Source organism: Somniosus microcephalus, chromosome 23 (assembly GCF_052327205.1).
Source record: "Somniosus microcephalus isolate GS21.2 chromosome 23, FLI_Smic_1.0, whole genome shotgun sequence".
In the NCBI taxonomy this organism is placed as follows: Eukaryota; Metazoa; Chordata; class Chondrichthyes; order Squaliformes; family Somniosidae; genus Somniosus; species Somniosus microcephalus.
Window position 1 is genome coordinate 16,435,995 of NC_141009.1, and position 25,865 is coordinate 16,461,859.

Sequence of the window (25,865 nt, forward strand, 5' to 3'; positions counted from 1 at the left end):
CGTCACCCAATTTGCGCACAGCAAGCTCCCACTAACAGCAATGTGATAATGACCAGATAATCTGTTTCAGTGATGTTGGTTGAGGGATAAATACTGGCCAGGACACCAGGGATAACTCCCTTGCTCGTCTTCGAAATAGTGGCCATGGGATCTTTTACATCCAGCTGAGAGGGCAGACGGGGTCTCGGTTTAACGTCTCATCCGAAAGGCGGCACCTTCGACAGTGCCGCACTCCCTCAGCACTGGCACTGGGAGTGTCAGCCCGGATCTTTGTGCTCGAGTCTCTGGAGTGAGACTTGAACCCACAGCCTTCTGACTCCGAGGCGAGAGAGCTACCCACTGGAAAAGCCCATTTACTGCGAAGATTCTCTCCACACTCTGTAGAAAGGATCCAAGGTTATCAAATTGGAAAGCTAGTTACTGTACTTTCAACCTTCGAATATTAGTAGGTCCAGGGAACCTCCTGTTTCCCTGAGCTGACTGGTTGTATTTGTTTCCAGCTTATGCACTGTGACACTAAATTAAACAGCAATATTGCAGTCATAAAGCTACTCAAACATCACAAATAAATGTAATACCTAAAAATTAAACCCTAAACTGTTAAAATAAAAATTAATAACATAGCTTTAAACTTTAAAAATGTAAACGTTAATTCTGTTTTCCCTCCTTGCTATTTTCCCCCTTGTTCTCTCTTTTACTTGTGTTTTCTATTTTAAATTTTTTTAACTTTAATTTTATTTTTCTATCTAACCTAATTTATTCCCTCTCAAAACCTTTTTTCTCCTAAAAGAAAACATAAAAGATATTGGCCCGGATTTTGCGGTGGTAATGGTGGCAAAACTGTCAGCGTGTGTCGTCATTACTCCTCTGAAAGTGACAGCAACGTCGGGGATCAGCGCATGCGCAGATAAACGTGGAAATCCAGAAGCTGCTGTCAGTTATTCCCTGCTCCTCCGTAGGTTGTGCTGTGGAACTCCTCGGTGCTGGCAATCAATTCAAATCACAGTTCCTGGCGAAAACTTCCCCTATTACACTGGAACATCGCTGTTAAACCCACCCCGAAAAAGTTTAGCCTCGTTGAAAGAGGTGTAACTGGGTTTTTAACGGCATATTGACTGCTGAACAGCCATCCTGGCCCTGAAAAACTAATTTTATACTTGTGGAGTGTCAATTTTTTCCATTAACATGATTAAGAATTACATGGTTTTTAATTTTTTTTTAAGTTCGTTTATGGTATTTCAGCTTCTACCTTAATCCTATGTGATATGTCCCAATCATTATTTTGCTCTCTGTTAAATTTATACAATGTAAATTATAACCTGTGCATTTTACTTCCTGGTTTGCTGTCTGTGAGAATTCTTCAATGTGATTGGCTGCTTAGCTGGCTTGATCACATCACTGTTGCTGGATGCTGGAGATTCGCTTGATTCAAACTAAGGTCGGGGGGAGCTGAAATTCACACCACAGAGATCGCTAGATCTTTGTGGGCAGCTTTCTTCGAGGTCAGCGGCAAGTGCCGTCGCTTCGCCGCTGACCGCAAATTCCAGCCCATTATTTATGTTTTCTTTCTGGCTCCTGTCATCCATTTTGGAGGTGGGAACAAACCTGGGTTTGTTGCCTTAAAACCAGCTCGCTGCTCTCAGCTGCTCTACCACGGGAGGATTTTTGCCAATGTTCACCCCCCCTTCTGCTCTCTTGAGCCCAACCCTTTCCTCATCCAATGGATAATGACCAGGATTGGAATTCCTGTCTGATTCCTCCCCTCCCTAGCCCAGGACTGCTGAAGTCAAACACCACTCAGCAGAGGCCGGGCGGGGGAGAATAGAAATTGGAGCTTGCTGCATCCGTTTTTCACGCTCAGAATGGGGCCCAATTTCACGGCGCTGACCCACGCCCCCCAATGAGGCCTGAGTTTCCAGGCATCCCTGGCAGCTGCCTTAAAACAAGCATTAGGCCCCTTGCATGTGTTAATGATGGGCCCGTTCTGTGTCCCCTCTGAGAAATTGGGCCTGGATGTGGCCTAGCAAGCAACTGCCACCAAAAAGGTAGGTTAAAAAAAAATTAAGGTTGATGTGGAGCCATAACCAATTTTCACCTCATGTGATTGAATCTCGGGCCTACCTAGATGATGCAATTCCTTTATTTCAAACCAGAATTTTTATCACAAACTTCTTTTGCATTTCTGTCCACATGAACAGCACACGGTACTTCTAGTCTGAGCTCTGGAACGATTCATTTTCCAGATTCCCCATAACTCCTCCATCCAGAGTTCCGAGATGGTTTTCAGTGATGAATTAGGAAAACCGCTCCCTAAATTCTCTTTTTGGAAGTGTGTGTGGGAACCCAATGTATTTTCACTCGTGTTTGTCTGGCGCTGTTCAGATTGTGTTTCATTAGTTGCTGTCTGGCGTCACTAGAGATGGGGAATACATTACGAAAACCCATGATTTATATCCCCCGAATGGGTTGAATTTACTGTGCTCTGAATGGGATTTAAATCCTATCCCACAACATATTTTGTACATTAAGCGTTGACCTCGACCGTCAATACCTCTGGTCCCATTAGCAGAATCTTATGATGTTTAAAAACATGTTAAGTGACTCCCCTGCCGATTGCTTACCTCTGTATTTCTCACGTTTGGGATAAATTTGGATGCTGGACATGGTTGAGGGATGTTGTCCGCTTCTTGGATGTCAGAACTCTATAAATTGGCAGTTCAAGTGGTCTGTGAAGGCAACAGAGTGAAGAAGCAGCTTCCATTAGCTCCTTACAAAATAAGGAAAGAATTCAACATTAATATTACCAACTTCTACCAACTGCACAATATTTTCACAGTGAATAACGCCAACATACTTCTAGAGTGCAATAAGTGTAATAAGTCTGTCACGCTCCAGGTAGTATGTACCATGCATTAAGTTTGATTCACTGGAATTCGATATAATGAGAGTAAATGGGAAGCGGTTTGGTTCATCTGAATTCTGTACAATGGGAGTGAATTAGGGTTGCTAACCCTCCTGGATTGCCTGGGAGTCTCCCGGAATGGGACATGTATCCCAGGAAAACTTTAAATTTCTCGCTGCAGTAGCGTCCCTCTTCTGCCGCCCGGCTGCCGCCACGGAGAAGCCTCCAGCTCGCGGCTGTCACTCCCCTCCTCGCCACCGCAGACAGTGGCCTCAGGCGGGGGGAGAGGGGGAGACTGGGGAGTGGGAAGGGCGCGGGCACGGGGCCCAGCGTTTACTGCAGAGCCGGGAGCAGCAGCAGCAGCAAGGTGGGGAGTGGGAACGGCGCCGAGAGAGGAGCAACCAATAAAAAAGAAAGACTTGCATTTATACAGCGCCTTTCATGACCACTGGATGTCCCAAAGCACTTTACATCCAATGAAGTACTTTTTTGAAGTGTAGTCACTGTTGTAATGTGGGAAACGCAGTAGTCAATTTGCGCACAGCAAGCTCCCACAAACAACAATGTGATAATGACCAGATAATCTGTTTTAGTTATGTTGGTTGAGGGATAAATATTGGCCAGGACACCGGGGATAACTCCCCTGCTCTTCTTCGAAATAGTGCCGTGGCATCTTTTACGTTCACCTGAGAGAGCAGACGGGGCCTCGGTTTAACGTCTCATCCAAAAGACGGCACCTCCGACAGTGCAGCACTCCCTCAGCACCGCACTGGGAGTGTCAGCCTAGATTTTTGTGCTCAAGTCTCTGGAGTAGGACTTGAACTCACAACCATCCTGACTCAGAGGCGAGTGTGCTACCCACTGAGCCACAGTATCTACCAACAACAGCAACAACTGGCATCTATACGGTGCCATTAATGTAGAAAAATACCCCAAGGCACTTCTCAGAGGCATAAGGAAAAAAATGGACACTGTGCCAAAGAAGACATTAGGATGGGTTTGGTCAAAGAGTTGGGCTTTAATGGAAGTCTTAAAGGAGGAGAAAAGAGTGAAGAGAGAGCAGACGGGGCCTCGGTTTAATGTCTCATCCAAAAGACAGCACCTCCGACAGTGCAGCACTCCCTCAGTACTGCACAGGAGTGTCAGCCTAGACTTTTGTGCTCAATTCTCTGGAGTGGGACTTGAACACCACCATCCATTCTGATTCAGAGGTGAGAGTGCTGCCCACTGAGCCACTGGCTGACACTTCAGTCAAGGGGTGAGCGGAACCTGGGGCCCTTCCTGTGGGCAAATAGTGAAAGATTGTTTGCGCTGGTGGATGAATAGGGAACAAGGGGATGAAGACCGAGGATTCGCGCTGGGAGAACCAAGGGGGAAGGGAGGAGGAAGGTTTTTGCAATGGGGGCTATTATGCCTTGGGATGCTTCACCACAAATGGCTACTGAAGTTCACCCACAACAGTTGCTGGCACGAAACCAACAAAGATACTCAACTACAGGGGACCCAACCTTGATGCGGTAGATATAATAACATTTGCCGACATCACGTGATTAAATGGCCCGTGATCAGACGGCGCATAATCAGAGGGCGCAGGACCGGAGCACCTTGTGATCAAACCTCCAGGAATGCCTTCAACCAGAGTTGGCAAGGCTGGAGCGAATAGGAAGCGGAAGCCAAGCACAGGCAGCGCAAGGAGCGCACGTCAACCCAAGCACCCCACCCACCCGCCCCTTCAACCACCGTCTGCCCCACCTGTGACAGAGACTGTAGGTCCCGCATTGGACTCATCAGTCACCTGCGATCTCATTTTTAATGTGGAAGCAAGTCATCCTCGGTTCCGAGGGACTGCCTAAGAAGAAGAAGAAGAATAGGAAGAGATCCAACAGCGGGGCTCTGGGCAATAACCCATGCCGTTCTTCACTGGGTGGGGGGAGCAGGACGGGTTATGTGCCGTTGCTTCCCAAAATTCCACATTAATAGAAGCGATGAGTTCATTCCAATTCCGAGCTCCTGATTTTTTGGACTAACTGCTGCATTGAACGTTTTTTTGGAATTCAGGTTGTGGCGCTGTGAGCCTGCTGTGGTCAGTGGGGCAAAGTTAAGTTGACAGCTGCCGGGATCTAAAGTATAAATAAAAAGTTAAAATTGTTCTCTGAGTGTGGGAAATATGGGAAATCATCGTTTACACAGCACTGAGGTCGCGGTGACCTGAGGGGGAATATCTACCCACACAGTTCATGCACTTTTCAGACTGACTTGACTGTAAATTGATCCATGTTCAGTCCCAGCTTCAGTCTGTGAAATAACATTCACACACAAACCCCACCCCCGCCCCCCAAAAAAATAACATGGGGCTAGATAATATACTGAGCACAAACTGCAATTATATGCAATTTACCGCACACAGCTTGAGCAAGCTTCAGTATTGCCTCACCTGGTCTGCAGCTGGAATGCAAGGTTGCGATCAGCGGGGTCTCCCACGTTACAACAGTGACTCCACTTCCAAAGTACTTCATCGGTTGTAAAGCGCTCTGAGATGTCCGGTGGTCGTGAAAGGTGCTACATAAATGCAAGTCTTTTTTCTTTTAGAAATTGGTCTTGGGCAACAGCGCAAAGCGGGCGGTATCGTCTCGGCCGCCTGTTATACGCCCCGCCTGATATTCAGTTGTATTGACAGCAATGGCACTGAATATCGGGCGGGGAGTGTAACAGGTGGCCGAGCCGAGCTGATACCACCCTTTTAGTGCTGCTGCCCATGGCCAAATTCTAACCCAGCGACTTTATTTACCTGCTGTCCCGGGCTCCTCCCCGCAACACAAGCCACGGAACAAGCGGCTCTCTCCTCGTTCAGAACAACGTGAACACCACAGAAAGAGCAGGGTTACGGCAACACCGACGCGCTGCGGCAGCCTTAAAACACGTGGGTCCGACAGCCCCGGTATGTGCGCAGGAGGTGGACAATCACCATGGAGGAGAGGCCTTCTCTCTGCGTGAGGGTTCATTGCGCGGGTACAAGGTGCCCAGGAGAGCCCTCAGTCACACTGCTCTAGCGCAATCCACACTGTCAGAATTAATTACCAAGACTACAAATTGGACAGTTCAGATTAGTAACGGCATGACAACCCTCATAAACTAACTGAAGGCCTTCAGGGCAAATTGTGCAGGCCTGTGAACTCAATTCTGATCCCTAGGGGGGCAAGTTCCCACTGCTTTTTTTTTTACACACAGCGCCAACAGCCCCTGACTTAAATATACAAAAGAAGCCACCCAGCAGGTTAGTTAGTGCTCGCACCAGCTGTGGTGAGAGTGAGCAGGATTCAGGACAAGAATTCAGTTAAACTATTACAGAGCTCTGCTGGAATCCAGGCTGGTCAGAAATATGCATTCATTAATCGGCCATAGGGAGAGGCCTGCATATATGATAAAAATAGAAAGAAGGACTTGCATTTATATAGCGCTTTTCACGACCTCAGGACATCCCAACCAATGAAGTATTTTTGAAGTATGGTCACTGTTGTAATGTAGGGAAACACGGCAGCCAATTTGTGCACAGCAAGCTCCCACAAACAGCAATGTGATAATAACCAGATAATCTGTTTTAGTGATGTTGATTGAGGGTTAAATATTGGCCAGGACATAAGAACATAAAAGAAATAGGAGCAGGAGTAGGCCATTCGGCCCCTCGAGCCTGCTCCGCCATTGAATGAGATCATGGCTGACCTTCTGCCTCAACTCCATTCACCGGCCCTATCGCCAGGTGATGCCCTTACTAGTCAAAAATCAATGACTGAGCCTCCATAGCCCTCTGGGGCAGAGAATTCCAAAGATTCACCACCCTCTGTGTGAAGAAATTTCTTCTCATCTCAGTCCTGAATGGCCTACCCTTTATCCTGAGGCTGTGGCCCCTGGTTTTAGACTCCCCAGCCAAGAGAAACATTCTTCCAGCATCCACCCTATCAAGTCCTGTAATAATTTTGTACGCTTCAATGAGATCCCCTCTCATTCTTCTGAATTCAAGAGAATACAGGCCTAGTTTACTCAATCTCTTCTCATACGACAGTCTCGCCATCCCAGGAATCAGTCTGGTGAACCTTCGTTGCACTCCCCCTATGGCAAGTATATCCTTCCTTAGGCAAGGAGGCCAAAATTGTACACAGTACTCCAGGTGTGGTCTCGCCAAGGCCCTATATAATAGGAGTAAGACTTCTTTACTCGGAGGACACCTTTAGAATTTAAATCATCAGAAATCTTTTTTGTCAAGTACATTTATAAGTTGCTTCTCTGGATCTACGAGGGGTTTCATTTCCTCTGGTTACACACCAGTTGATGCTCATGTAAAGTTCTTTTCCGCGCTATTGTAACGCAGCTGTGAACCTGTTTATTTTAAACAGAATATGACCTGAAAGTACGAGCCTGGGGAAATGAAAGCCCTGAGAGCGGACTGTAGACCTCGAACCTTGATTAGTTTTCTGTGGGCAGCATTGGGGCTATGAGGGAGTGGGTAGTCCTGCCCAAAGACTTCCACTAGTGCTGCTCAGAACCCAAGGCTAAAAGGCAGGTGAGAGTTGTCCAGGTACTGCCTTACTCTCAGGTTTCCCTCTTGCTGCAGGGAGACACCAATCCCCTATTCCATACATACCCAGGTGCTTCTTTTCTACACCATGGCTTCTTCACATCCAGCTTCACAAAAGCAAAGAAAGAAAGACTTCGTAGAATCATAGAAACGTACAGCACAGAAGGAGGCCATTCGGCCCATCGTGCCTGTGCTGGCTCTTTGAAAGAGCAGTCGTGCTTAGCCCCACACCCCCGCTTTTTTTCCCGTAATTTTCTAAGGATAAGGGGTAGGCCATTTAGGGCAGAGATGAGGAGGAATTTCTTCACCCAGAGAGTGATGAACCTGTGGAATTCTCTACCACAGAAGGCAGTTGAGGCCAATTCATTAAATATATTCAAGAAGGAGTTAGATATATTTCTTAAGGTTAAAGGGATCAAGGGATATGGAGAGAAGGCAGGAACAGGGTACTGAGTTTGGATGATCAGCCATGATCTCATTGAATGGCGGAGCAGGCTCGAGGGGCCGAATGGCCTACTCCTGCTCCTATCTTCTATGTTTCTATGTAACCCTCATCCTCAAGTACTTGTCCAACTCCCTCTTAAAATTATTTATGGAATCAGCTTCCACCACCTTTTCAGGCAGAGCGTTCCTGATCCCAACAACTCTCTGAGTGAAAAAATTTCTCCTCATCTCCCCTCAAGATGGTAGTGAAAGCTGCACAACACACTATAGGAATTAAACTACCTGCTGTGCAGGATATCTCACAGAATCCCCATCGAGCCTGCACCGACACATATCCCACCCTATCCCCGTAACCCCACGTATTTAATCCCCTAACACTAAGGGACAATTTATCATAGCCAAATCAACCTAACCCTCACATCTTTGGACTGTGGGAGGAAACTGGAGCACCCGGAGGAAACCCACGCAGACACAGGGAGAATGTGCAAACTCCACACAGACAGTCGCCCGAGGCCAGATTTGAACCCGGGTCCCTGGCGCTGTGAGGCAACAGTGCTAACCACTATGCCACCGTGCCCCCCAAGAGGTGCGGGGGAAGGCCCTGAGAATCATTAAAGACACGAGCCACCCCAGCCACAACCTCTTCGTCCTGCTCCCGTCCGGTAAGAGATACCGAAGCATACGGTCTCGTACCAACAGGTTTCGAAACAGTTTCTACCCCCAGGCCATAAGACTCATGAATGATTAATTTATTATTATTTATTACTGTTGTTTTATTTATTATTACTGTATTTCTATTAGTATTTCTATTAGTATTTTTATCATTGTTATGCCATATTTATTCCAATGTTAGGAGGACTCGTAAAAATCAATATTTCATTGTGCAGTATACACGTCTGCTGCATATATGACAAATAAAATTGAATTGAATTGAATAGATCTTTTGCCAACGATTTTAAATCTATGACCTCTGGTTATTGACCCACTCGCCAGAGGGAATAATTTTTCTCTCTCTACTCTATATCAAAACCTCTCATCATCTTGAAAACCTCTGTTAGGTCACCTCTTAACCTTCTCTGTTCCAAGACCTGCATTTCTATAGCACCTTTCATGACCTCAGGATGTTCCCAAAGCACTTCACAGCCAATTAAGTACTTTAGAGGAATCGTCACTGTTGTAATGTAGGGAAAAAAAACACACATGAGCTCAGCACCTTGTCTGAAAATTGATTCAGTCGCGTTGTCACTGGACTAATTATATGTGGTGAGCTAACTGCAGTCGCTCCGGTTCAAACAAGAAATTCGTTGTGTGGAGCATTTTAAGGACGCAATGGTGAAACCTGTTGACCCCCAACGTGCCTTGAGTACTGTATGTAGTTCAACAACAACAACAACAACTTGTATTTATATAGCGCCTGTAACGTAGTAAACTGTCCCAAAGCACTTCACAGGAGTGTTCTAAGACAAAAAAAATTGACACCGAGCCACACAAGGAGATATTAGGACAGGTGACCAAAAGCTTGGTCAAAGAGGTAGGTTTTAAGGAGCGTCTTAAAGGAGGAACGAGAGGTAGCGAGGCGGAGAGGTTTAGGGAGGGAATTCCAGAGCTTAGGCATGGCCACCAAAGGTGGAGTGATTAAAATTGGGGACAGTCAAGAGGGCAGAATTAGCTCTGGGAATCTTATAATAGGAGGGATATTGTTGGCCTTGGAGGTGCAGAAGTGAGCAAGGAAAATGAATCCGATTGTTAGAAATTTAAGTTGTACGGAAGAGGAGACTTTTGAGGTGATCAAATTGAAACTTTCAAGATTATGAAGGATTCGAATGCCAAAGGACTCAAGTTAAAAATTGGAAAGTTAGGAGGAAGAAGAAGAATCAGATTTTTTTTTTCTACAGAAGGGTAATAGACTTGTGGAATAAGCTATCAAGTAAAGCCTAAAGGCAACTAGATGTGTTTCTCAAAGGAGAAGGAAATAAGGGATCTAGCGAGAAGATGGATTAGTGGAGTTCAGATCAGTCAAAGGGGGCTTGTAGAGCCTTATGGCCTCTTCCTGTTCCTAAATATTCTTATGTAATGCATACCCTAGCACCCTTGTTTTTCAGTGGTGTGCGTGTTCCTTTAAGAATGGTAGGCATTGTTTGTGGAACAGCACTTGTTCATTAGATGACAAGAAATATGGGTCCACTGAATTGCTTACAACGAAGTCTAATGTACAGCAACTAGAGGCACTTAAACCAAACAACAGTACAATATTTGTAAAGTATTAGATCCAGTACAAAACTGCGTATCAACCCGACTCTTGAAGCAGTGAGCCCCAGTCTACTCTCTCTTCTTATAAATAGTATCTGTGTCCATTTAAAATATACTGAGAATGAGTCTCCGACTAACCCGAGGGACATCTGGAGCTGCAGGGTGTCCGTGAGACGACGTGCATATCAAACGCAGTGCCGCAGAGGTGAAAACAGGCGACAATTTCCTTTCTGTTCCCCCCCCACCCTAAGTTTCTGCCCTCTTCTCCCCTCCTGTGCTGGGACAGGCGCTGACTATTGCCAGGGTACGGTACTGTGGGAACCGGCAGCTCCCTGGCACCTCACACCCAAGTGGCCATTCTTTGGTATCCATGCCACTGTACACAAGGTAGAGTCAGCCCCTTCAGGAGATGAGAGGGGCAAATTAGAACAAATAAAGTGAATTATGAGACACTTGTGGCCTGTTAATTAGAACGAGCTTGTGTAAATAGAATTGCCTTTTTCAGACTCTTCTTTGAAGCAAGTTCTCCCTGTGCTGATTTAATAAGATCAGGCGGTCTCCAAATCCATTCCATACAAAAATATTGATCATTACACAAATATTAATCACATCCCTAGTAACTAGTAACGGTTAAACATGCTTAGAAAAGGACATGCAAACGAGATGCAATATCTTTTTGTTAAGATAGAATGATTAAAACCTAGAGAGTTTGTTGCCTGTTTAAAGGTATCTGTTGAAAGTCACCTGGTTACAAGTACCTGTTGGCTGCAAGTCTGTGTCCCCGGTATGGAGCAGATCTCTCCGTGCTGTTACTGAAATAAACATCAGACTTCTATCCTTGTCTTAATAACTTTCGGTGCTGTTTAATAGAAGCAGCAGTCGGGTGGCTGGAGTGTCTCAAGACAGATACGGACAGTGGATGCTTTGTCTCAGCCCTGGACAAGCCGAGCCTCAGTGCTGCTCTACAGGAACTCTGGACATCGCAAGGGGCGAAGGTCAAGTGATGAGAAGAATGCCGAAGGGGGGGGGGAAGCCAGATGGAATGGTGCAGTCAGAGGGGACAAGCCCAGACTGGAGCTGAGGACGGCTCACACAGTAGAGGCTTGTTGGGGGATAAAGGAGGGACCAGCATTTTTAAAGCAACTGACCATCCAGCCAATCAGATATGGATAGTAACTGTGTACTATACTGTGGTGTGTCTGTGTCTGGAAGGGAGGGGATGGGGAGGTGGGGGGAGGGGTGTTGGTGGATGTCCATTTCTGTCCTGAATCGGGCTCTTTATTCCCACAAAAGAACTTGCTTTGAAATGCAAGAATTGGAACCAGTTAAAAGCTCAGGACTGTGATGAAGAGTCCCACTTCAAACGTTCATCTGCCTTTTCTCTTGGAAGTGCATGACCTACCTGCTACGCCTCTCCAGCATTTTATTTCAGTGGGTTTTTTTTTTAATGCGTTTTTTTTCACTTTATCTCTTTTAAGTTGCGGGTTTGTGCAGACCGGTCAGTCCCACAAGGTACTGGTGCAGAAACAATCGGAACTGACAATAAAAATCGACTTTTGTCTCCGCCTCACATTTACAATCACAAATAAAATGGAAACTGCAGACTCTGGAAGTCTGACAAAAAACAAAAGTGCTGGAAATGCAGAGCAGGCCCATCAGTATTGGCGAAGGAGAAAATTCTTTGTCAGTACTGTAAACTTAGATAAGCAAACATTTTAGTAAGGTGTTTTTATTTATAATCATGATTTCCTGAAAGTTTAAAAAGGGGCTTCTAATGTCTGTTTTTTTTTATTAGCCTGGTTGAGTAGGCCTGGGCTCCCTGGGTTGCTATGACTACCTGTCCCAAATATACAGGGCCGGCAGATTCCACAAACAAGGTCAGTGATGCCGGGGATGGGAAAGGCCACAATCTGAAATAGTCTGAATTTCCAGTACTGTTCGTGTGCTTATTCAATATTTTGTCCTGAGGAGTCCTGAATTGCACCCATTCAAGCTTCTTTTAAAGTTCTTTTTTTTTTGCAGGGGAGTTCTCCCCCGGTGTCCTGGGGCCAATATTTATCCCTCAACCAACATAACAAAAACAGATTATCTGGTCATTATCACATTGCTGTTTGTGGGAGCTTGCTGTGCGCAAATCGTCTGCCGTGTTTCCCACATTACAACAGTGACGGCACTTCAAATAGTACTTCATTGGCTGTAAAGCGCTTTGAGACGTCCGGTGGTCATGAAAGGTGCTACATAAATGCAAGTCTTTCTTTCTTTTTCCCTCCAACTGTGCGCCTGAAAACGGTGATTCCAGTTGCAGTACGGTTACGTGGACACTGGATGCCCTTCAGTACATCATCCAAGCGGCTATTCTTCATGTGTGAGCTGGGACAGTGGGTTATTTGGCCATGAGGGCCATCACTTCATAATTTAACTTTTGTTTTTTTTGCCCAGTTCAACCTCCTTGCTCTGGCGGCCAAGGAGAGTGGGGTCCGGGGGGGGGAGGGGTGTCCCTGAGCAAGGCTGGGGCAAACAGGCGAGTTTCTGCGGGCATGTGGGCATGAGATAGACCCGTAGTGGTGCTCGTGCCCCCTGCTAATTAGGTGCCCACCCACTGATCCCCACTAAAGCCGTTGGATCATGACCCAAGGAAATTGGGGGGCCATGGACTCCGTGTTGGGTACTGCTGCACTGCTGTGGTGAGTCTCCGATTCCTCATCCAAGTGACCATTTCAGACAAAGCATGAGCCTTAACAGTGAGTGTCGGCAGCATGCACGACTCCCAGGGAACGTCGCAGCCAAACTTGATCCTGCCCTTACCTGACAATCCACTCAGGCGCATCCAATAGAAATCATGGATAGCGACTAAGATGGCCCCAGGATTGATCTGCCGTTTGTGCTGAATTAACTGTTCTCAGTGCCCCGGGTCAGCAAGCGGGAAATCAGCCAGCTGTTCCCATTTTTTTCCCCCAAATTTAATTCAGCACAAACGGCGAATCAATCCTGGGGCCATCCTGCTCACTCAATAAAACCCCCACCCGACCTATCAGATGAATCATCAGTCTGTATCTAAGCTACTGCAGCGTAACAATTCAAACTGCTATATTTCTTCTGCCGATTCATTAATGTTCCTTCAAGAGATGATTAGCTCCAAATGATTGTAGCCTAAGTATTCCAAGCGCAAGCAGCGCAAGGAGCGCACGTCAACCCAAGCACCCCGCCCACCCGCCCCTTCAACCACCGTCTGCCCCACCTGTGACAGAGACTGTAGGTCCCGCATTGGACTAATCAGCCACCTGCAAGCTCATTTTTAATGTGGAAGCAAGTCATCCTCAGTTCCGAGGGACTGCCTAAGAAGAAGATTCCACATCTGTGAAGAAAATGTCTAACTGAACAGTTCAATCCCCATGCTCTGCAAATGCTGATGACATGACTGCATGCTGAATGAAATATGGTAATTAGCATTTACCTGGGGCTCCACATCACTCATTAACTTGTGCCGCTACCTGCTAATTGCCCTGAGGAACCTTAGTGATTTACAGGTTGGTACTTCAAGCTCCTGTTTTAGTCTTTTTTTTAAATTCCATCCCCTACCCCAAACTTTCTCCATGGCTTCGCCCCTCCCTATCTCTGTAATCTCCTCCAGCCCCACAACCCTCTGCGATATCTGCATTCCTCTATTTCTGGATTCTTGGGCATCCCAATTTTAATCACTCAACTATTGGTGGCCGTGCCTTCAGCTGCCTTGGCCCTAAGCTCTGGAATTCCCTCCCTAAACCTCTCCACCTCTCCGCCTCTCTTTCCTCCTTTAAAACGCTCTTTAAAACCTACCTCATCTGCCCTAATAGCTCCTTATGTAGCTAGGTGTCAAATCTTGTTTTATAACAGTCCTGTGAAGCACCTTGGGACGTTTTACTACGTTAAAGGTGCTATATAAACAGACGTTGTTGTTGTTGCTCTCTCCTGGGGTACAATTGCATGGGTACCTGTTGCCCCTTGGATGTGTCACCCAATTGGTCATTGTTCATACGTGATCTGTGTCATAAATCGCAACTTCTACAAGAATTAACTCAGGAAGTACTACTGAACGGTCAGCTGAGGGCGCCGTCCGCGGAGTATATTACTCGGGCGTGTGCCCACCTTGGCCAGAGACAGTCTGGAAACAGGAAGCTAGTGACTACTAACTAGACCTCCATGTTTTGTTACAAGTCGATTAAAGCCTTGCTTTATGTACAACCAAGTGCGTAGTGAGTCTTTATTACGTCAATCTGCAAAATGAATGTCGGCTAGATATTCATCCATGGGCATCCCAGCCGAGCTTGATCCTACCCTCGCCCAACGTCCACACACCGTGCCCTTTCCAGCAGGAATCACTGGATCGAAAGCAGAGGTGTGAATTCTGGCTTCCCTCCCTCATTCAGGCCAGCTCAGTTGGGCCGACGGTAGGCTGACTGTACCGCTGCCACGGCTGAGGTCGGCTAACTCAGCAAAGACTGGGATCGACCAGATCTGTCCACGCCGGTGCACTTGTGCTGCCACTCACGGTCGAATTGCCCGTTGGCAGTGGCGGCCTCAGCTCACACTTGAAGAATGGGCACTTGGGCAGGTTGTCAAGGGCTGCCTCCCAGGATGAGTCGGGAACAAGATTGGAGTTGGAAAAACATTGAAAAAAGGAGGAGAAAGAGGGGGGGGGGCAGAGGGAAGTAAGGTGACCGGTGCCTGGGTGTTTTTCAAAGTTTTAACATTATTTCCCCTCCTTTTTACCTGTTCTGGCATTGGGGCCTTGGGTCTCTAGGGTGAGCAGATAACATGCGCTCAGGAGTTGGGATCTGCTTTTTTAAAGCAGATGCAAACACGTCACTTTGAATTCATGAAGCCCAGCAAGATTGGTGACTGAAGGATGTCAATCCACTGCTGACTGCCTCACTATGCCTGCCCCGCCCCCTGGGTACGAAGGTGGTTAGTGTCTACCATAGTGGCAAGTGATCCCCTTAGTGGTACAAAGTAGAAGTGTGGTGCGGCTGTTCTGAGTTTCAACCACATGGCAGATGGAGTTGGGCGGATCAAGGATAAAGGCTATTGGCTGGCAGTTGCAGCTGGTGTTGTTGCTGGGTTCTCCTCCTCGAGAGGCTTTCCTGCTGGACTGCCGCCACAGAACGATGTAAATTACTGACAGACGGTTCAGGAATTCCCTTGCGTACACTGCCAGCCACCAGAGAAGGGCGCCTGGCATCACTGGCATGCCCGCAGTGCCAGCCTTGTGCAGGAGTGATGTACAGCGCCCTCGGGAGAAGTCCCTGAGGTGAGATGGTGGTGAAATGTTGGGAAAATAATGGGAAGATGCAGAAACGACGTGACCACGGAAGTATGGAATAGGACAGACTGAGTGCAAGGCTGCAGGGCGAGTCTTTGACCAGTTACAGGATCACAGACTACTCGCAGTGATCTGAGTCAGTTTTGTCTGATTTATGGAGATTTTGTAAGTGAATGGCTTTTTGTGTCTTTTCCTTTCCAGATTTCTTCAACGTTTAGTGGGAAGGAAGGGGGGGAGGCGGGGAGGCGGGAGGGGAATGTGGCCTCAGAAGCATCACAACAAGATCAGAATCAAGTTGGTGGACCCGGAGTCAGGTTTGTGGATCAGAGACCTGGTTGATTTGGAGTTAGATTGGCAGGATCGATGGCCAAGCCGGCAGACTCAGCGGGATACGGTGGGGTCAGAGGCTGCCCGGTGGGGTCGGAGGCTGGCCATTGGGGTCGGAGGCTGCGCGGTGGGGTCGGAGGCTGCGCGGTGGGGTCGGAGGCTGCCAGGTGGGGTCGGAGGCTGCTCGCTGGGGTCAGAGGTTGCCCGGTGGGGTCAGAGGCTGCTCACTGGGGTCAGAGGTTGCCCGGTCATGTCAGAGGTTGCCCAGTGGGGTCAGAGGTTGCCCGGTGGGGTCAGAGGCTGCCCAGTGGGGTCGGAGGCTGCCCGGTGGGGTCGGAGGCTGCCCGGTGGGGTCGGAGGCTGCCCGGTGGGGTCAGAGGCTGCCCGGTGGGTTCGGAAGTTGCCCGATGGGGTCGGAGGTTGCCCGGTGGGGTCGGAGGTTGCCCGGTGGGGTCAGAGGTTGCCCAGTTGGGTCTGAAGTTGCCTGATGGGGTCGGAGGCTGTCTTGTTGAGTCGGGTCGAGGGTTAAGGTACAGGTTGGCAGTGTTAGAGACAGGTTGGAAGCTAAGAGTGCAGTCAGAGGTGGGCAGTGGGGTTGGCAGCATATCTCTATTGCAGTCTGAACACATATGGATGACAGGCTGTAATGAGTGTAGTAAGGATATTCTCAGAGGTTGGGACAGAGGCCCATTGTTGTGGTAGAATAAAGAGAGCTTTATTTTTTGTAAAAGAACATCATTAATCGGTTGATTTCTTAAATAATTTCAATGTTATGAATTATTTACCAAGAACCTTTCTGCCGGAATCTGAATTGGGCTTAGCTAGGATCAGGACTGGCATTAAGTGGGATCAGGGGTGTGCCTGGATTTGGCATTGTGCAGGATGGGCTGGACTGGTTTTGGAATTCTGAGCTTGGGTCCCACACCCTTATCCAGGCTGAGTGCAGTTTTGGCCACCAGCTCCACCCCGTGGGACCGTGATCTGAATCCAGAAACAAGTTCCTCGTGTGTTGACAGCTGCTCAGTGTGTGAGGTGAAATGAGCTCAGGCCTGGGATAGGGTCACTCCCAAATTTGGCACAAAGTTGGCACCAGTGTGGCAACCTGAGCTTGGCATGTTACAGAAAAACTGAACCGAGCTGACTTGAAAACTGGCTGCCATTAATGGAGTTCTGCTTTCAGACTTTTTTTTTTATATCCAGTGACATGAATCAGTCATTCATGAAAGAAAGACTTATATGAAATAATACTGAGCGGCTTACGGGTGGTGCTGTCCAGGGAGAGTATAAATACTCGGGCATGGGCCCAGCTTGCGCAGGACATTCTTAACAGGAACTAGTGAAGGACACAACTAGACCTCCATGTTGTAAAATAGTTGATTAAAGCTTTGTTTAACGCTTAGACCAAGTGCCTAGTAGTTTTCTTACGTCATTCAGTGACTATGGAGTGCATGAGAGCAGCTTGGGGGTGACTCTTCCTCAGATTCATCCTCTCTCCCTGTGGGAATGCATTCTCTCTCTCTCTCCAGCAGCCACACCTGTTGGAAAGTCTGTGTATGGACATCAGGCGAGGACAGGAGCAACCTTGGATGTTATGCCCCCACAGTGGAATAGCCTGTCATCACAGCATCTTGTCTCAGACATTTATTCGTTCTTGGGATGTGGGCATTGCTGGCAAGGCCATCATTTATTGCTCATCATTGGTTGCCCTTGTGGAGGTGGTGGTGAGCCTTCTTCTTGAACTGCTGCAGTGCGTGCGGTGAAGGTACTCCCAAAATTGGACTGAGTTGCTTGGGCTTTGAGGGCAGGATTGATACATCCCAGGGCCTGTATGTGGCCCACGGGCTACAGTTTGAACACTGAGGAAGAGCAAATAGATTGTAATTTAGATAAATGTAAGATTGTAGGAATTAACGAATTCCTACGAATAACTGAGATCGACACAGGAGAGCAATTAAACAGGTCTTTACTCAAAGGAGATGCCACAGGGACTGCCTGGGCAGCCCCGTGGTTTGCGACGTGACGTCATCGCGTTTGCTCGTGTTTTCCCGCGCTCTTAAAGGGGCCACGCCCCGTACATGCAAACTCTATATACAAAACACAGTAATGCCTAACACAATGGTACAGGTTTAGGCTGGTGTAAGAACATCGCTAAAGGGAATTATATACAGTTATCCAGAGTCATTCAGTGGTTCTGCCACATGCGCCCCCCCCAGAATTCGCTTTAACGGACAAAGTCAAACGGTGAGGAGGTCTGACAAGCCTGTTAGAACGACTCCTGTACTCTCGAGGCGGAGGCTGCTGGGCGGCTGGCAGTTTGGCGGGCGGTCGCACTTGATCTGCCGTAACGATGATGGGTGGTCGACCCCATCTCGGCGGTTGTGCTGTCTCAACGGGACAGTCGAGGTCTAAATGCGCTGGCTTTAAGCGGTCGACCGAAATGTGGTCTGGTTTACCACCGACATCTACCGTGAAGGTTTTGTCCCCTGCTTCCAACACGCGGAAGGGACCGCTATATGGGGCCTTGAGCGGATCCCTATGTGCGTCATGGCGAATAAAAACGTATTCCGCCTTGTAAAGCTCCGTGGGAACGTGTGACCTCTGCGGCCCGTGGTGCGAAGTGGGCACCGGTGCAAAACATCTGGCCACCTCTTGGTGACTAGCAAGCTGGGCAGACGTGGACCATGGCTCTGTCGATGTTTGTAGGGAGTCCCCTGGGACTCGCAGCGGCTGACCCTAGACAAGCTCCGCTGATGAAGAGTGAAGGTCTTCTTTGGGGGCCATGCGAAGGCCCAAAAGGACCCACGGTAGCTTGTCTGCCCATCCAGCGTCCTGGAGGCTGGCCCTCAGGGCGGCTTTCATTGAACGGTGGAAGCGTTCGCAGAGGTCATTCACCTGTGGGTGGTAGGCTGTGGTGTGGTGTAATTTGACACCGAGTCCTTGGGCCACTGCATTCCAGAGTTCGGAGGAGAACTGCGGTCCCCTGTCCGACGAAATATCTGCGGGCACTCCGAAACGGGCAATCCAGGAGGAAATGAACGCCCTGGCCACGTCCGCCGAAGTAGTGGATGACAGGGGGACCGCCTCTGGCCATCTAGTGATGCGGTCAACCATGGTCAGGATGTGTGAAAAACCATGGGAGAGTGGGAGTGGTCCTACCAGGTCCACGTTGACATGGTCAAATCGTCGCTCCGGAACTGTGAAGGCGGCCAACGGAGCTTTGATGCGGCGCTGTACCTTAGCCTTTTGGCAGATCACGCAGGTGTTGGCCCAGTCGCGGACATCTTTGTGCATGCCATGCCATACGAATTTCGCTGACATCAGTTTCTGAGAGGCCTTCATTCCAGGGTGTGACAACCCATGTATGGCGTCGAACACTTTGCGGCGCCAGACGACCGGCACGACAGGGCGAGGATCCTGTATGGAGGCGTCACACAACAGCGTGGTACCTGCTGAAATGGAACTTGACATCGGCCAACTGGAGGCCAGTGATGGCCGTTCTGTAAGCCTGGACTTCCGGGTCTGAGGCTTGGTCCGCTGCCATGAGGGCGTAGTCGATGCCCAAATGAACCGTATTGACGATCGCACGGGAGAGGCAGTCTGCCACCAGGTTGTCCTTACCGGCCACATGCCGTATATCCGTGGTGAATTCAGATATGTAGGTCAGTTGACGCTGCTGTCGGGCTGACCACAGCGCGGCGGTCTTGGACATGGCAAAGGTCAGCGGCTTATGGTCCACAAAGGCGGTGAAAGGACGTCCTTCCAGAAGGAACCGAAAATGGCGGATGGCCAGAAAAAGGGCGAGCAACTCCCGGTCGAACGTGCTGTATGCTCTCTCATTCTGCCGTAGTTGATGGCTGAAGAATGCCAACGGCTGCCACGTCCCATTCACCCACTGCTGTTGCATGGCACCGACTGCGTAGTTCGATGCGTCGGTGGTGAGGGCGACGGTGGCTCCTGGCAGCGGGTGCACCAGCATGGTGGCGTTGGCTAAGGCGCTTTTGGTGTCAGCGAATGCTCGGGCCATGTCCTCCGTCCAGTCTACCGGGTTCTTGCCAGTCTTGCCCTTGAGGGCCTCGTACAGGGGCTGCATGAGTAGTGCCGCCTTAGGCACGAATTCCTGCAGGGCCTTTATGTTCTGCGGGCGTGGAAAAGATGTCACCGCCTCTACCTTCGAAGGTAAAGGAACCGCTCCCTCTGAGGTGATGCGATGCCCCAGGAAATCAATTTGGTGCAGGCCAAACTGACACTTGGCCGGGTTGATAATCAGGCCGTGTTGGCTGAGGCGTCGAAAAAGGGTGCGTAGGTGACAGGTATGTTCTTCCTTGGTAGGACTGGTGATTAGAATATCGTCCAGGTAGACGAAGAGGAACTTGAGGTCCCGCAGCACGGAGTCCATCAGGCATTGGAAAGCCTGGGCTGCGTTCTTTAACCCAAACGGCATCCGTAAAAACTCGAAGAGGCCGAATGGGGTGATGACTACGGTCTTCTGGACGTCTTGTGGATGAACTGGGACCTGGTGGTAGCCCCGGATGAGGTCGACTTTTAAGAACACGGTGCTCCCTGCCAAATGGGCAGAGAAATCCTGGATATGGGGGATCGGGTACCGATCAGGAGTGGTGGCGTCGTTTAGCCGTCGATAGTCGCCGCATGGCCGCCATCCGCCGCCAGGCTTCGGGACGATATGGAGGGGCAAAGACCAGGGACTATTCGACTGGCGAATAATCCCTAACCTTTCCATGGTTGCGAACTCCGCCTTTGCGACCGCCAGCTTGCCAGGTTCCAGGCGCCGGGCCCACGCGTAGGGCCGTTGGTGGTGATGTGGTGCTCCACACCATGTTTCGTGGCTGTGGAGGAGAACGTGGGTCTTGTCAAGTCGGGGAATTCGCTGAGCAGGCGAGTGAACTCATCAGGAGTCGGGAACGCACAGAAGACGGTGTGTGACGTAGTGTTACTGCGGTAACACGGAAGAGAATTAAAAGTTGCTGCGTTGATCAGCCGCCGGTTCCTAACGTCGACCAGGAGGCTGTTGGCGCACAGGAAATCCGCGCCGAGGAGGGGCTGGGAAACTTTGGCCGTAACAAACTCCCAGTGAAAACGTTGCCCCCCGAGGCACAACTCCACTCGCCATCTGCCGAAGGTCCGAATAGTTCCGCCATTGGCCGCTTCAAGGGCGGGGCCGTGATTCCCCGTCTGCACATCGAGGGCGGACGCGGGTAAAATGCTGCACTGCGCTCCGGTGTCGCACAGAAAACGACGACCAGAGAGAGTATCAGTGATGAACAGCAATTTTCCCGCGTTGCCGACCGCCATCGCGGCCGCGGGGTGCCCGTTAGACCCGTTCCTCGGTGGTCGCAGTGTAAGTTGTTTTTTTGGGGGAAAACTGCAGGGAGGGCGGCAACGCTTCGCCTTCACGCCGAACTGCGCATGGTAGAAACACAGCCCAGCAGGCTGACGAGCTGGGGCGGCGTCTGCGGGGGATGGGTGCCTCATGGCGGCGCAGTACTGCCGAGTTACAGGGAAAATTTTGTCAGCCCCCGCAGCGAGTGTTGCGCAGTCTTCTATTTCAGATCTGGCCAGGGCAGCTTGTACCTGTTCAGGCAGTTGGCTGAGGAAAATCTCGCAGAAGAGGAAACATTCCCGCTCTGAGCCCAGGAGTGTGAGCATTTGGCTCATCAACTCTGAAGGCTTGGAGTCCCCGAGCCTGGGCATAGCGAGTAATCGACGGGCGCACTCCGATTTTGTGAGCCCGAAACCCTGCAGTAACCGCGCTTTGAGGGTTTAATACTTGTGCTCCGTTGGGGGTTTTTCGAGGAGGCTGACGATCCGAGAGGCTGTCGAGTGCGGAGACCACATAAAGATATTTGGTCTGATCCACATCGATGTTCCTCAGGGCGAACTGGACCTCGACCTGAATAAACCACGAGGGCACTTGCTGCTCCCAGAACTGCGGTAGCTTTAGTGAAATGGCGTTTGCTTCCATGCTGTGCTCTTCTTCTGTGAAAACGTTCACAAAAACGGGGTCACCAATGAAGGAATTAACGAATTCCTACGAATAACTGAGATCGACACAGGAGAGCAATTAAACAGGTCTTTACTCAAAGGAGATGCCACAGGGACTGCCTGGGCAGCCCCGTGGTTTGCGACGTGACGTCATCGCGTTTGCCCGCGTTTTCCCACGCTCTTAAAGGGGCCACGCCCCGTACATGCAAACTCTATATACAAAACACAGTAATGCCTAACACAATGGTACAGGTTTAGGCTGGTGTAAGAACATCGTTAAAGGGAATTATATACAGTTATCCAGAGTCATTCAGTGGTTCTGCCACAAGATAATGTATAGACAAGGAAATATGAGAGGAGTATATAAAAGAAAGACTTGCATTTATATAGCGCCTTTCACGACCAACAGACATCTCAAAGTGCTTTACAGCCAATGAAGTACTTTTGGAGTGTAGTCACTGTTGTAATGTGGGAAACGCGGGCAGCCAATTTGCGCACAGCAAGCTCCCACAAACAGCACTGTTTTTGTTATGTTGATTGAGGGATAAATATTGGCCAGGACACCTCCCCTGCTCTTCTTCGAAATAGTGCCATGGAATCTTTTACGTCCATCTGAGAGAGCAGACGAGGCCTTGGTTTAGTGTCTCATCCGAAAGACGGTAAAATATGATGAATAGTCCTGTATTTCTAGCAGACTAGCAGATTGTGGGAGTGAAGCCCACCCACACAGGGGAGACATCACTAGGAGCCTTTTCTACAATATTGGCTTTCAAACTGCGAGGCATCAGTCGCTGGGGAGTGCATGAAGGGATTCGTGAGGGTCTGCATAGTGAGAACTCTGTCCACCTGTGGTCAGGCCACAAGCCTTGTCTCAGGAAATTTTTATTTGATACTTTTTTCTGTACCTGTTGATTTACTGGAACAACGCTTGTCGGGAAACTGCGAGATTGGGTGCAACGCTGGTTTTACAACCCACCTGATTTTACTCTTCACTGAAGTCAGTGGAGAATAATATCAGGCAGAGAGTAAAACCGGCGTTCCCCCCGATCCCCTGGGTTTCCCACTCGACGAGTTAGGTTAAAATTATCCCCATTACGTCTGTTCCTAATGAAAAACATGTTCTGAAATGATAGCACTGTATTCCTTTAGGTAGCTGACATTTGAATGTTAGGACAGGGTGTGTGCCTATATTTACAGGGGAGCCGCCACGTAGAAACATTTGAAAATCACTGCAGGGGGAGCGGCGTTAAAAATTCACACGGGTACAAGATGAAGTGGCGTCCATTGACAAAAAGTGCAGAAGGAATGAGCTTTGAATGATTAATCGCTGAAACCATCCAGTCAATGTGAAATTGTCATCGAAAACACTATCCAAGTATTCAGGATCCATCTGAAGGGCATTTGACTTTAAGTCCAATTAAGTTACTCAGCCCTCGTACGGTGGCCATATTTGAAATATTGGGGTAAATTGTACGGGTTCGTGCTCCGGGCACAGAGCAACCCTTGACAAGATGGCAGAATGCACCACTGGATGCGGAGGTCAGTGGGCCTAATTTGCTGTCCTCTCAATTTTCCAGTTATTTGTTTTAAAAGGACATTGATGCTTTTAAGAGGGTTCTGAGAAGGGTGATAAGGTTTATTCTGGGCCTAAGGACAATAAGATGTCCTTATTACACACATTCCCACATTACAACAGTGACTACACTTCAGTAAGTACTTCATTGGCTGTAAAGCGCTTTGAGACATCCGGTGGTCGTGAAAGGCGCTATATAAATGCAAGTCTTTCTATTGCCCTTAGCCCCAGAATTATCCTTCTCTGAAGCCTCTGAGCTGAACCTGTTTTGATTGGATGGTGAAGCAGAGGGAGCAGGGAATGAGGAGCAATCTGGTATTGGGGGATCTGAGGGTGCATGCAGGGATAAATGGCTGGAGATCACGGAGGAAGGTTGGGGCAAGGCCATGGAGGGTTTTAAAATGAGACCTAGCACCTTACATAGAAACATAGAAGATACGAGCAGGAGTAGGCCATTCGGACCCTCGAGCCTGCTCCGCCATTCAATGTGATCATGGCTGATCATCCAAATTCAGTACCCTGTCCCTGCTTTCTCCCCATATCCCTTGATCCCTTTAGCCTTAAGAAATATATCCAACACCTTCTTGAATATATTTAATGAATTGGCCTCCTCTGCCTTCTGTGGTAGAGAATTCCACAGGTTCACCACTCCCTGGGTGAAGAAATTCCTCCTCATCTCTGTCCTAAATGGCTTACCCCTTATCCTTAGACTGTGACCCCTGGTTCTGGACTCCCCCGCCATCGGGAACATCCTTCCTGCATCTAGTCTGTCTAGTCCTGTTAGAATTTTATAAGTTTCAATGAGATCCCCCTCTCATTCTTCCTTGCAGGTAATTTGGTTGGGCTTATGGCACCAGTGGAGCTGGGCAAAGATGTGGGTGATAGGAATGCAAGGCCATGTGCAGCCATGGCATTCTGAGTGTGTTGTGATATATGGAGGCCAGCTAGGCGAGAAGTCAAGCCTGTAGGTGATACAATCATGGATTAGGGTTTCAATAACAATGAGGAGAGGTAGGGTTGGAGGCAGGAACTTTCTGCAATGGTGGAAAAAACCTGTCTTGATAACAAAGTGGATGTGGAGGAGAAAGCTAAGCTCTGGGTCAAGCCGTATACCATGGCTCCATGCTTCTGGACTGAAGTAGCAGCTAGAGAGGTTGATGGGTTGAGGCCCAAGGCACGTAGGTGCTGATGGGAGTCAAAGAATGACATAGAATGTATAGCACAGTAACAGGCCATTCGGCCTAACCAGTCTATGCTGGTGTTTATGCTCCACACGAGCCTCCTCCCATCCCTCTTTATCTAATCCTATCAGCATAACCTTCTATTCATTTCTCCCTCATGTGTTTATCCAGCTTCCCCTTAAATGCCTCTAAGCTAGTCACCTCAACTGTGGTACCGAGTTCCACACTCTAACCACTCTCTGGGTAAAGAAATTTCTTCTGAATTCCCTAATGGATTTATTAGTGACTATCTTATATTTATGGCCCCTAGTTCTGGTCTCCCTGTGTGGAAACATCTTCTCTACGTCTACCCTGTCAAACCCTTTCATAATCTTAAAGACCTCTATCAGGTCACCCCTCAGTCTTCTCTTTTCCAGAGAAAACAGCCTGTTCAGTCTTTCCTGCAAATTCCAAACTTATTTTCAGTCACGTACTTGCACTCAGACATGCAGGTTGTGAGCTGGGGGCACTGTGCTGATGTAATTGAAGGAGCCTGTTACAGAACACATGTAATTCAATCCCAGCCATGCCTCCTCGTCCCTGTGGTATCACACGGGGCTCTGCAGTCTTGGCATTTCTGCCAACCTGATAAATGCTGATAAGCTATCTGTGTTCTAACTTTCCATCTAAATATTTATCCATTCGCATTCCTCAACTAGATATTGTGAAGTTGTTCCATGGGCCAACTTAAAGGGTCCTCCACCTGGAGCCCAGCCACATCTGAGTTGTCACTCTGTCACCTGCAACATTAAATAGCGCACCTTTATGATTGAAATTGATGTGAAGTACTTTGCGATGACGTCAGTTTATACTAAACTGTTCTGAGTGTAATTCCCTCTCCCCTCCTATCCTTATGGCACTAATGATTCTGAGGTGTGGTTTCGTCTGGAGCACCTCGGCTGTTGCCCAACCAGAGATCAGCCAGCTCGGCATAGACCAGGGATCAAACGTGGTACCTGCACCTGTGGCACTGTACCCCAGCAAGTAGTCCGCACCTTCAGAAGAGAAGGGGAGAAAATCGTGGCGGGGGATGGGAGAATTTGATAATTTCTTAAAATTGAGAAATCAAGACATTAAATTATTACATAATCTCCTCCGTGCTCATAACTATTCAAGTCTTTGGACTTTGGCTTTATAGAGAGTTAGTGCTTGTTGAGGGGAAAAGAACTGCTTGGTATCAAAGAGGAAACCAAATGGTCGATTCTGTAACTCGGCCCCCTCGGCACAGAACGGTGCTCCCGGTGTGGAACGGTGCTCCCGGTGTGGAACGCTGCTCC

The 25,865-nt window shown here is 48.7% G+C and overlaps 1 protein-coding gene across 1 annotated transcript in view; it reads right to left on the reverse strand.

Moving 5' to 3' along the window:
* Positions 1-11,175, reverse strand: part of LOC147101681 (SH2 domain-containing protein 3C-like) — a 160,052-nt gene extending 148,877 nt beyond the window's left edge. Inside the window, exons 1-2 of the mRNA XM_085965481.1 lie at positions 10,928-11,175; positions 2,622-2,726 (exon numbers count right to left, since the gene is read on the reverse strand). Coding sequence (XP_085821607.1) covers positions 2,622-2,664 — 43 coding nt within the window. The 5' untranslated portion in view covers positions 2,665-2,726; positions 10,928-11,175. The remainder of the gene's footprint in view (positions 1-2,621; positions 2,727-10,927) is intronic.
* Positions 11,176-25,865: the final 14,690 nt, after the last annotated feature.